Below are 14203 nucleotides of genomic sequence, written 5' to 3'. Positions count from 1 at the left end.
AGAGGTAAAGTGGGCCGTCAAGATGAAGGAGTCCTACCGAGCAATGCTCGCTTATGGGACTTTTGAAGCAGCTGACAGGTACCGACAAGCCAAGCGAGCTGCGGCCTCGGCGGTGGCGTAAGCAAAAACTCGGGCGTGGGAGGAGTACGGGGAGACCATTGAGCAGGATTTTTGGTCGGCCTCAAAGAGATTCTGGCAAACCAACCGACGCCTCAGGAAGGGGAAGCAGTGTCCTATCCACACTGTTTATAGTAGGGGAGGAAACCTGCTGACCATTACTGGGGATATATCTGGGCGGTGGAAGGAATAATTTGAGGATCTCCTTCACACACCTTCCGTACAGGAGGCAGAGTCTGAAGTCACAAACACGGACATGTCCATCACTTGAGCCGAGGTTGCTGAGGTAATCAAAAAACTGCATTACTGGGGTATATATCCCTCAAGGCTCTGGATGTTGTGGGACTGTCGTGGCTGACACGTCTCTTCAACATAGTGTGGAAGGATGGTGGTCCCCCGCAGGGTGTGTTCCAATTATAGAGGGTTCAGACTTCTCAGTCTACCGGGGAAAGTCTATACCAGGGGGCTGGAGAGGAGAGTCCGGCTGTTAGTCGAGCCTCGGATTAAGGAGGAACAATGTGGTTTTCGTTTTTTAGGACAAGACCCTCACTAGGGTACTGGAGTGGGGATGGAAGTTTTGTGGATTTGGAAAAGGCCTGCGATTGTGTCCCTCGCAGTGTCCTTGGGGGGTGCTCCAGGAGTACGGGGTCCAGGGTCTATTGCTACGGGCCATTCGGTCCATGTACAAATGGAGCAAGAGTCTGGTTCGCATTACCGGTAATAAGTCAGACATGTTCCCAGTGGAATGTTGGATTCCACCAGGTCTGCCCTTTGTCACTGGTCCTGTTCATTATCTTTATGGACAGAATTTCTAGGTGCAGTCAGGATGTGGAGGGTTTCCAGTTTTGCGGCCAGAGCATCGCATCTTCAGCGTTCACTTTTCAGCAGAGTGTGAAGCTGCTGGGATGAGGATCAGCACCTCCAAATCTGAAGCCATGGTTCTCAGTCCGGTCGGGAGTGAAGTTTTGCCTCAAGTGGAGGAGATCAAGTATCTCGGGGTCTTGTTCCGAGTGAGGGAAGAATAGAATGCGAGATTGACAGATGTCAATCTGCAGCGTCTGCAGTGATGCAGTCACTGCACCGGTCTGTTGTGGTGAAGATAGAGCTGAGCTAGAAGGCAAAGCTCTCGATTTACCAGCCAGTGTACAAACCCCGTTTCTATATGAGTTGGGAAATTGTGTTAGATGTAAATATAAACGGATTACAATGATTTGCAAATCATTTTCAACCCATATTCAGTTGAATATGCTACAAAGACAACATATTTGATGTTTAAACTGACAAACTTTTTTTTTTTGAAAAAAATCATTAACTTTAGAATTTGATGCCAGCAACACGTGACAAAGAAGTTGGGAAAGGTGGCAATAAATACTGATAAAGTTGAGGAATGCTCATCAAACACTTATTTGGAACATCCCACAGGTGAACAGGCAAATTGGGAACAGGTGGGTGCCATGATTGGGTATAAAAGTAGATTCCATGAAATGCTCAGTCATTCACAAACAAGGATGGGGCGAGGGTCACCACTTTGTCAACAAATGCGTGAGCAAATTGTTGAACAGTTTAAGAAAAACCTCTTAACCAGCTATTGCAAGGAATTTAGGGATTTCACCATCTACGGTCCGTAATATCATCAAAGGGTTCAGAGAATCTGGAAAAATCACTGCACGTAAGCAGCTAAGCCTGTGACCTTCGATCCCTCAGGCTGTACTGCATCAACAAGCGACATCAGTGTGTAAAGGATATCACCACATGGGCTCAGGAACACTTCAGAAACCCACTGTCAGTAACTACAGTTTGTCGCTACATCTGTAAGTGCAAGTTAAAACTCTCCTATGCAAGGCGAAAACCGTTTATCAACAACACCCAGAAACGCCGTCGGCTTCGCTGGGCCTGGACTGATACAAAGTGGAAAAGTGGTCTGACGAGTTCACATTTCAAATTGTTTTTGGAAACTGTGGACGTCGTGTCCTACGGACCAAAGAGGAAAAGAACCACCTGGATTGTTATAAATGATAAATGGGTTGTACTTGTATAGCGCTTTTCTACCTTCAAGGTACTCAAAGCGCTTTGACACTACTTCCACATTTACCCATTCACACACACATTCACACACTGATGGAGGGAGCTGCCATGCAAGGCGCTAACCAGCACCCATCAGGAGCAAGGGTGAAGTGTCTTGCTCAGGACACAACGGACATGACGAGGTTGGTACTAGGTGGGGATTGAACCAGGGACCCTCGGGTCGCGCACGGCCATTCTACCACTGCGCAATATAGGCGCAAAGTTGAAAAGCCAGCATCAGTGATGGTATGGGGGTGTATTAGTGCCCATGACATGGGTAACTTACACACCCGTGAAGGTGCCATTAATGCTGAAAGGTACATACAGGTTTTGTAGCAACATATGTTGCCATCCAAGCAACGTTACCATCGACGCCCCTCCTTATTTCAGCAAGACAATGCCAAGCCACGTGTTACATCAACGTGGCTTCATTGTAAAAGTGTGCGGGTCTAGACTGGCCTGCCTGTAGTCCAGACCTGTCTCCCATTGAAAATGTGTTGTGCATTATGAAGCCTAAAATACCACAATGGAGACCCCTGGACTGTTGAACAACTTAAGCTGTACATCAAGCAAGAATAGGAAAGAATTCCACCTGAGAAGCTTAAAAAATGTGTCTCCTCAGTTCCCAAACGTTTACTGAGTGTTGTTAAAAGGAAAGGCCATGTAACACAATGGTGAACATGCCCTTTCCCAACTACTTTGGCACGTGTTGCAGCCATGAAATTCTAAGTTAATTATTATTTGCAAAAAAAAAATTAAGTTTATGAGTTTGAACATCAAATACCTTGTCTTTGTAGTGCATTCAATTGAATATGGGTTGAAAAGGATTTGCAAATCATTGTATTCCGTTTATATTTACATCTAACACAATTTCCCAACTCATATGGAAACGGGGTTTGTACGTTCCTACCCTCACCTATGGTCATGAGCTTTGGGTAATGACTAGGGATGATGTTTGATAAGAAATTATCGAGTTTGAGCCCATTATCGAATCCTCTTGTCGAACCGATTCCTTATCGATTCTCTTATCGAATCCAGATAGGTTGTTGCATATGGAAAAAAACACAATATTTGGTTTAACAAAAGCTCACTTTTATTTTATAAGAAAAACATAAAATAAAATAAATAAATAAATATTGACTGTTACCCCCCTAAAAAAATTAAAAAAATAAATAGTGACTGTTGTTACCCAAAGTATATTAAGTGGGATTTTTCAGAAAAACAAATATATACAGTAACACAAAAACAACCTGTCTGTGTGATCACTATAGGTGTATAAATAGTAATATAGTGTTAAATAAAATCAGTCCCTTGGGCACACAACTGAAAATAATACAGCTCTCCAAAAAATGCACTTCTGCTGCTATTGGAACATACTAACTACACACACAGGCAGACAGCTAACAAACAATCCAAGACGTCTAATAAAGTTCCGAAGCAGATTAATCCATTTAAGCTCTTTATTGTTGTTGATCTGGCTTTGTCTTTTCCTATCTTTACTTTTGTCTTGCAATGGACTGCTATTTTTTATTTTTTTGAACTGAAATACACACAATGACAAATGTATAGGCTATGTGATTCAATTAACATACTGAAATGTATTACACAATATTTAAATATTAGCTTCACACAAATATACAGTACTATCATCAAACAAATACTTCTGAGTGTTGAAACTATTTCGATGGTGGAAATACATGACTGGCAGCCATTTTAAGTTCTCAAAACATCCATTGAGACAGTGCACAAAAATCGTTTTTCAATAAACATCTTAGTATCAAATTTAACCACTTTCCACCTTAATATTGAGTTACATAAACAAGTTAAATAGTTTACTTACAGACTTATCTTTTCCAAGGCTTGTAAGAGCTAACACAACTTGTCTACTTCTCAATTGTCTCATGAACTGAACAGACGTCGCCAACCCGGAAGTGCCCAAACTAATGACGCGTAGTATTTTCATTAAGAGTCTACAATCAAATGGGCATAACATTGCCGTCCCACAGGGCATTTCCTGTAAGAAAGGAGTCGTTCCCAGGGATTCGAATAAAAACCAACTCTTTTTCTTTACTATAGTGGCCTCAATAACGGGAACCGGTTCTCAAAAAAAGATTTGAGTCCATGGAATCAGTTATTTTCTTATCGAACAACCGGGAGAACCGGTTTCGAACATCATCCCTAGTAATGACTGAAAGGACAAGGTCACCAATACAAACAGCAGAAATGAGTTTCCTCGGGCAGGATGTCTGGGATGACCCTCAGAGATAGGGTGAGGAGCTCTGTCATCCGGGAGAGACTCAGAGTAGAGCCGCTGCTCCTTCACGTCGAGAGAAGCCAGCTGAAATGGCTCGGGCATTTACTATGGATACCTCCTGGACACCTCCCTGGTGAGGTGTTTCAGGCATGTCCAGCCGGAAGGGGACCTCGGGACAGACCTAAGACATGTTGGAGGGACTAGATCTCACAGCTGGCCTGGGAATGCCTCGGTGTCCCCCTTGTGGAACTAGAGGAGGTGGAGACAGGGAAGTCTGGGCATCTCTGCTTAGATTGCTGTCCCCGAGATCCGGACACGGATAAAAAGCGAGAAATGGATGGATGGAATTTTTTTTACATGAAATTATGCTGACAATTTAATTGAAAACAAATTTGTTATCAAAATGTGAGTTTAAAAATTCAGTGTTCAAAAATGTCAGTGTACAAAAAGTTTTAATACATACCTGTTTTGGGGCATTTGCAGCTTCGTGACATCAGCTTGAAGGAAGGTAACGTTGCTATGGTGACCGTTGTTCTGACGGTTCTTCTCCACGAAACTCTCCATGAAGTCCACAGCGGTCACATGGGCCGCCCGTGTCAGCAGGTGGCTGGTGTATCGCCTGTAATTTATAATATAAGCACAATATGGGCTGTGTGTGTTTGCAGGACCCTGAAATATGTCAATATTTCTCAGGATACATGCTCACAAGATTCAGTAATATAAGCTGAGATCAAACAATTTGGTCTTTGCTTTTATTTAGTTGCATGGCATATCTGGACACACATTAATTTGATGATGAATTCAAATGTAAGCAACGCCTCTCATGAGAATTGTGTGCAATGTTATAACACACATTGTATTTGGATTTTTTTTAAATGACTATATTGCAAATAAATCTACAGCATTACCAATCAACTGAGCTTTATTACCAATTAATGTTGATATTTTGGTACTTTGGTACGTTTACAATGCTAATTAGATGCTGTGCTTTAACGTGCTAAAGAAAATTAGCTATCACTTACACCTCTTCTTTTGGTCAAAATAAATAAAGGTCATACAACTATATAAGTTTTACTAGCATATGTCAGTCACTTTTTAAATATTTTGTGTCAAATACAATATGGAAAAGTTGAAAATCAAACACTTTTGAGACTAATTCACAGAAAATGTAGTAAGTAAGTAAGTAAGTAAATTTTATTTATAAAGCGCTTTTCACAGATAAAATCACAAAGCGCTAGGGCTGGGCGATATGGCCTTTTTTTAATATCGCGTTATTTTAAGGCCATATCGCGATACACGATATATATCTCGATATTTTGCCTTAGCCTTGAATGAACACTTGATGCATATAATCACAGCAGTATGATGATTCTATGTGTCTACATTAAAACATTCTTCTTTATACTGCATTAATATATGCTACTTTAAAACTTTCATGCAGAGAAGGAAATCACAACTAAAAAAAAAATCACTATTTTTTTCATACGGTGTTGATCTGGAAATGTTTACCTCAGCATTTTGATGGCGTGGGCGTGTGGCACCGAATGGAGATGTTGACATGCAGAGTAAGCACTCCGCATGTAAAAACAAGTTAAAACTCTCCTATGCAAGGCGAAAACAGTTTATCAACAACACCCAGAAACGCCGTCGGCTTCGCTGGGCCTGAGCTCATCTAAGATGGACTGATACAAAGTGGAAAAGTGTTCTGTGGTCTGACGAGTCCACATTTCAAATTGTTTTTGGAAACTGTGGACGTCGTGTTTTCCGGACCAAAGAGGAAAAGAACCATCCGGATTGTTGCAAAGTTGAAAAGCCAGCATCTGTGATGGTATGGGGGTGTATTAGTGCCCAAGACATGGGTAACTTACACATCTGTGAAGGCGCCATTGTGTAAAGAAAAAAAAAAAAAAGACAGAAGGAAAAAGGACAGCGTTTTTATATTTGGCCCGACATTTTAAATTTGAGTTTCTTGCTGTATTATTTCTTGCTTGTATTTACGCCGACTAAAAATAGGATGAGAGCTACACTCCCAGTAAGATCTCTGTCAGAGTGGGCAACAACTTTCATGTAACGCACATGAATTTGTACATTTTACAGTCTGTTCTAAAGTTATTTAAAAAAAAAAAGAAAGACGCTGTAGATCTAAAAATAAATCTAAGAAAAGCCAAACAGATAAATATTGGTCCGGCATATTCAAGATGGAGGGCATTGCGGGCCGGTCTCGGACTAACTTTGGTCGCGCAAGTGGCTGTTTTCCTTCTAGACAGGTAACCAATTGGAGCAACATATGTTGCCATCCAAGCAACGTTACCATGGACGCCCCTGCTTATTTCAGCAAGACAATGCCAAGCCACGTGTTACATCAACGTGGCTTCTTAGTAAAAGAGTGCGGGTACTAGACTGGCCTGCCTGTAGTCCAGACCTGTCTCCCATTGAAAATCTAACACAATTTCCCAACTCATATGGAAACGGGGCACCGGATTATAGGGCGCATATATGTTATTATTATTTTTTAAATTTTTGAACCTAAATTGAATTCTTGTGGTCTACATAACATGTAATGGTGGTTCTTTGGTCAAAATGTTGCATAGAATATGTTTTACAGGCCATCTTCAAGCCACTTTCTGACAGTCGCTTCAGGATGCGCCGTTTTGTGGGCGGTCTTATTTACGTGGCTCACCTTTGGCAGCATCTTTTCCCTGTCATCTTTGTTATAGCGGTGTAGCGTGCAAGGACGGGTATGGAAGAAGAGTCAAAAGATAGAGCTAACTGTTTTAATGACATTCAAACTTTACTTAAATCAATAACGGAGCAGCATCTTCTCATCCGTGGCTCATTAGTGCAATAACAACGCCGGAAATGTGTCTCGTGAAGAAACGTCCGACCGGAACTCTCGAATAACTAAAGTTCCTTCGGTGAATATTGTAAACTCACTACACCGGTATGTTTTAGCGCTTACATGGCGAGTTTACTGACAGATATAAGTAAGAACTTTACACTACTTTATATTAGAAATTGCAACAGCGGAAGATGAATGTCCCATAACAAGAACATAGAGAGAAAAAAGAGGCGGACTACAAAGGCGGACGTGAGTAATTTTTCAGGACTTATGCAGAGCCCAAAAACAGATCAGCAGGTACCAGGAGGTAAGAAAAGTTGCTTTTGCATAATATTGCGAAACAAAACGCCAGATAATATGTCTTATCGGACGGCGTGGCGCAGTGGAAGAATGGCCGTGCGCGACCCGAGGGTCCCTTGTTCAATCCCCACCTAGTACCAACCTCGTCATGTCCGTTGTGTCCTGAGCAAGACACTTCACCCTTGCTCCTGATGGGTGCTGGTTAGCGCCTTGCATGGCAGCTCCCTCCATCAGTGTGTGAATGTGTGTGTGAATGGGTAAATGTGGAAGTAGTGTCAAAGCGCTTTGAGTACCTTGAAGGTAGAAAAGCGCTATACAAGTACAACCCATTTATCATTTATCTTTTACACACACCATAATAATACTCATATATTGAAGCACAGTACAATCCATCAAGCGGTGTGGCTTCATAGCTTACCAAAGTCGTACTAAAACATTTTGATAGATTTTTGAGCGCCGTGTGTGATGTTCTATATTTTCAATGGAACATATAAAATGTTGGTGTTGTTTACTTGAGTCATATTGCAGTCTCCACGTATCTCTTTTGTGTGATTGCCTTCATATTGCAGTCTACATGTATATCTTATGTTTGGCTACCATCTACTGGTCACACTTATCATTACACCATGTACCAAATAAAATAGCTTTGAGGTCGGTAAGCAAAACCAGAATTATTCCGTATTTTAGGCGCACCGGGTTATAAGGCGCACTGTCGAGTTTTGAGAAAATGAATGGATTTTAAATGCGCCTTATAGTCCGAAAAATACGGTATGTAGAAAAAAATTTGCATGGAGCATAATAATGTTGACAAACATTTCTATGTTACCATCATTTACAAATATGCCAAATGTGATCTCTTCTAATGTGAATGGGGACATCTCCACCTCCTTGTCTCTCAGCCAATCCCTGATCTCCTTACAAAACACATAACAGCCGTCAATCTCCATGTAATTTAAGTTTCAAAAAATCCTTTGAATGGTATATTCCATTAATAATTTTGAAAGGTATTGCTTTAATTTTGGGAAGAATTGGGTATGTAATATATATTGTCCTTATTTTCCTTAGCTCAACTTTTGTAAATTCCTTTAGGATATATTGTCTATGAATTTTGCCCGGAAAATATTATTTCACTAAAACTGCCCTCATATATTTGTTGGAACATTTTTCATCACAGAAATGAACATCTTCAATATGAAGGTTTCTCAGACAAGGAGTGCTGCTTGAATATAAAACATCTTGAGTCACAAAAGATTTTAAGGATAGAGGTATTGCTTTGAAACAGACTTTTTGAACAACACTGATACTTTTCATAAATGTTTTCAACAAAATGCCACAACTGTCCATAAAATGTCTGACAGCCCAAAATACCTACAGAGTTGCATTCTTCTATATATATGGACTTTTTAATGAACTAGAATGTAACTGTTTCTCCATACAGGTGTGTTGTGTGGAAAGAAATTGTGTTTAAACAATCATTTCCAGTCTGTTGGTTAAAATCAGACAATTTGACTGGTAATGAGTTGACATGAAAGTCACAACGTAACAGAAAATGTATACCTCCCAATCTCTGGAATATGACATTTGGAATTATATGCCATATTGAACTTGAGTTTGCAAGATCATTTTTGAACCACTTTAGCTTATAGTCTCCATTCATTACTTTAAAGTCAATCATGACTGTGTGGGTTCCCTCCGGGTACTCCGGCTTCCTTCCACCTACAAAAACATGCACTTGGGGATAGGTTGATTGGCAACACTAAATTGTCCAGAGTATGTCAATGTGAGTGTGAATGTTGTCTGTCTATCTGTGTTGGCCCTGATGAGGTGGCAACTTGTCCAGGGTGTACCCCGCCTTCCGCCCGAATGCAGCTGAGCAGCTCCAGCACCCCCCGCGACCCCGAAAGGGACAAAACGGTAGGAAATGGATTGATGGATATTTAAGCTACCCTCTTCAACATCTTTAACCACTTTTCTTATATAAAGACATTTATTTTGTCCAAATATATTCGAGGTTGATATCATTAACAGTTTGAACAATCTTGGTTCTCGTAGGCAGGGAACATGCCGGGTAGATAAGTCTAGATATGCTTTCCATTTTAGTCAGCAAGATTCTTCCAAAGATGGATATGTTTACTTGTTTAGGATTGATTTAAAATGATCAATACACTTTAAAAAGTTGACCTTATCTGCTCTGATCTTATTGTGACATAAGAATGCCTAAATATGTCACTTTGATATTGTGTAATGTTGTGCTTGGACAATCGTGCAAGGTGAGGATTTCACACTTGTCCGTGTTTAAGTAGAGTTCAGAAGCTTTAGAAAACAAATCAAAGGGATTTGATCTTGTCCAGGGTGTACCCCGCCTTCCGCCCGATTGTAGCTGAGATAGGCTCCAGCGCCCCCCGCGACCCCGAAGGGAATAAGCGGTAGAAAATGGATGGATGGATGGATGAATTTCCCATCACTCGAATGCCTGAGTGCTTCATAAAAATTGCTAACATTTCTGCCACCATTATAAATAGCAAAGGTGAACTTCCACAGCCTTGTCTTATTCCTCTTTTGACGTCAAATCTTGGACATGTCCCTTGGTCTAGAGCAGGGGTGTCAAACTCAAATACAGAGTGGGCCAACATTTAAAACTGAACAAAGCCGCGGGCCAAGGTTGAACAAATTAACCTTTTAATAGGGACCCAAACAAGTTTTGCATTGAATATTGAACAAGCAAGGCTTATATAACTTTATAGTGACATGCAAAATCGAGTTTCAAATAATAATAATAATAATTACAAAATATCAATGGCATATCAAATACAATTTAAATAAAAATGTAATGCCTCTTTTCTATTTGCAGCCTTATCAGATATCAACATTAACTTTTTCCACAGGCTAATAAATTTAAAAATAAAATAATGAATAAACCAACCAATCAGGACTTTAAACTGCTCAGTTTGTAACATTGATCTAATCTGATGTGCCCAAGCCAGATACCTGGCATCTTTTCTTGGATGCTATTTCATTAATGTCGGGGCTCAGTCTTTGAGCTGAGACGACCTTCATTATCGAACAAAGGTGTTCATCAGTCATTATATCTCGTAGCCCACCCGGACCGCAGTCTTGGGGGCGTTCCTTATAGACACTGCCTTTAACGTCCGCTAAGAGCTGTCGTCACGTCCGCTTTTCTTCCATTCTAACAACGTGCCGGCCCAATCACAAGATAAGTACAGCTTCTGTATGTACACACACGGGAATGCAACGCATACTTGTTCAATAGCGATACAGGTCACACTGAGGGTGCCCGTATATATAACTTTAACAATGTTAGAAATATACACCACACTGTGAATCCACACCAAACAAGAATGACAAACACATTTCGGGAGAACAGCAGCACCGTAACACAACATAAACACAACAGAACAAATACCCAGAACCCTTTGCAGCACTAACTCTTCCGGGACACTACAATATACACCCCCGCTACCACCAACCTCCCCCCCCTGTAGCTCCCGGAAGAGTTAGTGCTACTAAAAAAGGTATTCATGTCATCTTCGAATGCAACTTAGAATGGAAGGAGACCATCTCTTTTAGCATATTTGTATTCTTTTCCAGACATTAATGCGCCAGTACTGAGACAACTAGAATTTGAGCATGCTTACTTCCGTAAACAATGCAGGACGTGTGACCTCATGACATATCTGTATTCGTGTCAATTTGGCTTCACATATGAGTCTGGACTAATATTTTTTGTAATGACTATATAAAAAGATTAGATTTGACAAAAAAAAATCTGAATCGGACAACCCATCCTGCAGTGTGGGATGTCCACACTGCAGGGTGGACATCCCACAGCATTAAGGCTGTGGTCTGTCCACTGCAGGGTGGACAGACCACAGCATCAAGGCTGCTGTGGTCTGCAGCCTTAATGCTGTGGTCTGCATTAAGGCTGCAGACCACAGCAGCCTTAATGCTGCTGTGGTCTGGCTCAAGTTTGCTAAGGTAACAGTCAAAACGTGGACTGGTTTTTCAGTGTAGTAATGCGGGCGTTAGTGATGTAACGGATTAGATTGAATAATAAAGGTCTTTAAAACATTTATAATCATAGTAAATAATGACAAGTTATATTATTATTTATTTGAACTCATATTCCTGCATATGTATCTTGCTTTTTTCTGCAATTGTTTGTAAATATACTTTTTTTTAAATCATACCTGTCTGTAGGAGTGTTTTCATGCACATGTGTACACGCTAGCGTAATGTAATGATACAAGTGTCCTAAGCATTAACTAAAATGCTAACACGTTTTGCAATGTATATACAGTTGCGATCAAACGTTTACACACACTTGTAAAGAACATCATGTCATGGCTGTCTTGAGTTTCCAATAATTTCTACAACTTTTATTTTTTTGCGATAGAGTGATTGGAGCACATACTTGTTGGTCACAAAAAACATTCATGAAGTTTGGTTCTTTTATGAATTTATTATGGGTCTACTGAAAATGTGACCAAACCTGCTTGGTCGAAAGTATACATACAGCAATGTTAATATTTAGTTACATGTCCCTTGGCAAGTTTCACTGCAATAAGGCGCTTTTGGTAGCTATCCACATATTGCTGGGTATTGTGGCCAAAGAGCTCAATTTTTGTTTAATCTGACCACAGAACTTTCCTCCAGAAGGTCTAATCTTCGTCCATGTGATGTCAGATTAAACAAAAATTGAGCTGTTTGGGCATCACGGTGGAAGAGGGGTTAGTGCATCTGCCTCACAATACGAAGGTTCTGAGTAGTCTTGGGTTCAATCCCGGGCTCGGGATCTTTCTGTGTGGAGTTTGCATGTTCTCCCCGTGACTGCGTGGGTTCCCTCCGGGTACTCCGGCTTCCTCCCACCTCCAAGACATGCACCTGGGGATAAGTTGATTGGCAACACTAAATTGGCCCTAGTGTGTGGATGTGAGTGTGAATGTTGTCTGTCTATCTGTGTTGGCCCTGCGATGAGGTGGCGACTTGGCCAGGGTGTACCCCGCCTTCCGCCCGATTGTAGCTGAGATAGGCTCCAGCGCCCCCCGCGACCCCAAAGGGAATAAGCGGTAGGAAATGGATGGATGGATGGATGAGCTGTTTGACCACAATACCCAGCAATATGTTTGGAAGAGAAAGTTGAGGCCTTTAATCCCAGGAACACCATTACTACCGTCAAGCAGGGTGGTGGTAGTCTTATGCTATGGGCCTGTTTTGCTGACAATAGAACTGGTGCTTTACAGAGAGTAAATGGGACAATGAAAAAGGAGGATTACCTCCAAATTCTTCAGGACAATCTAAAATCATCAGCCCGGAGGTTGGGTCTTGGGCGCAGTTGGGTGTTCCAACAAGGACAATGACCGACCCCAAACACACGTCTCCCACTGAAGTGAATTAGAATCCATTAATTTCAAAATGTAACATGCATTTTAAAAATAAAAAACAAACATTTATATAAAAAATATTGTATGAAAAGCAATACAATATAATGTAGTACAAACAACTACAGTAGTATTATGAAGTAAAGTAATAATAACAGCAAAATCTACCTCAGAGAGTGGGCTTCTTGTCTCTTCTCCGTCAAACACACCATCAGCAGCTTGTCCATATTTTCATGGATAAATGTCTGTCGTATATATGTTATTCTAACCTTCTTTCCTGGCGTTAGACTCATTCTCCTTGACTATGGGGCAGATGAGCAATGACTGATACTTACAAAAACATCTTGGGCTCGGTAAAGCCGTCCTTCAAAACACGTCTTCCCGGGTCCGACTCAAAGCACCACAAAGGGAGAGCAGGAAGAACCGGATGGCAAGTCGAATGGATGTTCGAATTGTTATCTCAATCTGCCTGCTACTTTCGGGAGACATACATCCATGTCCAGGCCCAGGTTTGTTGGTAAATTAGTTTTCAACAGAATCGAATCCGGCGGACTGGGCATGGATCAGCATAGCTCATGCTAACAACAATGCTTGCGCCGAATTGGGGGAAGGGATCCCACTGCAAAACAAAGGAGCACCCAGAGTGGAGGAGACGCGCGGGACCAGAACAACCGGCAAAAAAACGACAGGACCCTTGGTACCGAGACACCATCGTCATGGAACAACCCAGGGACGCTGCCCCGAGGCTCACCCAGAACACCGGCTGCAGGCTAGCGAAACGAGAACCAGATGGACACCGTCGTCCTGGAGATTACACACAACAACAATGGCCTCGCCGGCTACGACTAGCCACTACAGGGACAACAATAACGACACGAACAATGGCGCAACAGACAATAATGGAGTAATTTCTTTGGCGGCGCCCAACCACGCAACCGTTGGAAAAGAAACATTGTTGTCACAAGACATGGAAAACATTTTCTCTGCCAGAGGACTGCATATAATCCACATGAATGTAAGCAGTCTTCTCCGTAACATTGACAAACTCAGACTGGAACAGATCAATTTCTGCTACCTGCAGGCAAGGAAGCAGGGCGACCAGAGCGGCGTGTGCTGTCACTCGGGCGGGCAGTAGCCCTTCAGTGCCCGGTAAAATAGTAAATTCCGGCGTCGCTAAGTGTCTTCGTTGGTGTGGCTCGTTTCTAGCCTAGATCCAAGTTGCACTGCAGC

The 14203-nt window shown here is 41.6% G+C and overlaps 1 protein-coding gene across 2 annotated transcripts in view; it reads right to left on the bottom strand.

The window, feature by feature from the left end:
- Positions 1-14203, bottom strand: part of pmt (phosphoethanolamine methyltransferase) — a 53906-nt gene that overhangs the window by 21815 nt on the left and 17888 nt on the right. For both annotated transcript variants that reach the window (XM_061930191.1, XM_061930190.1), the window contains exon 3: positions 4899-5054. In XM_061930191.1, coding sequence (XP_061786175.1) covers positions 4899-5054 — 156 coding nt within the window. The remainder of the gene's footprint in view (positions 1-4898; positions 5055-14203) is intronic.

This window comes from Nerophis lumbriciformis, linkage group LG36 (assembly GCF_033978685.3).
Source record: "Nerophis lumbriciformis linkage group LG36, RoL_Nlum_v2.1, whole genome shotgun sequence".
In the NCBI taxonomy this organism is placed as follows: domain Eukaryota; kingdom Metazoa; phylum Chordata; class Actinopteri; order Syngnathiformes; family Syngnathidae; genus Nerophis; species Nerophis lumbriciformis.
This window is presented reverse-complemented; position numbering and strand designations above follow the sequence as displayed.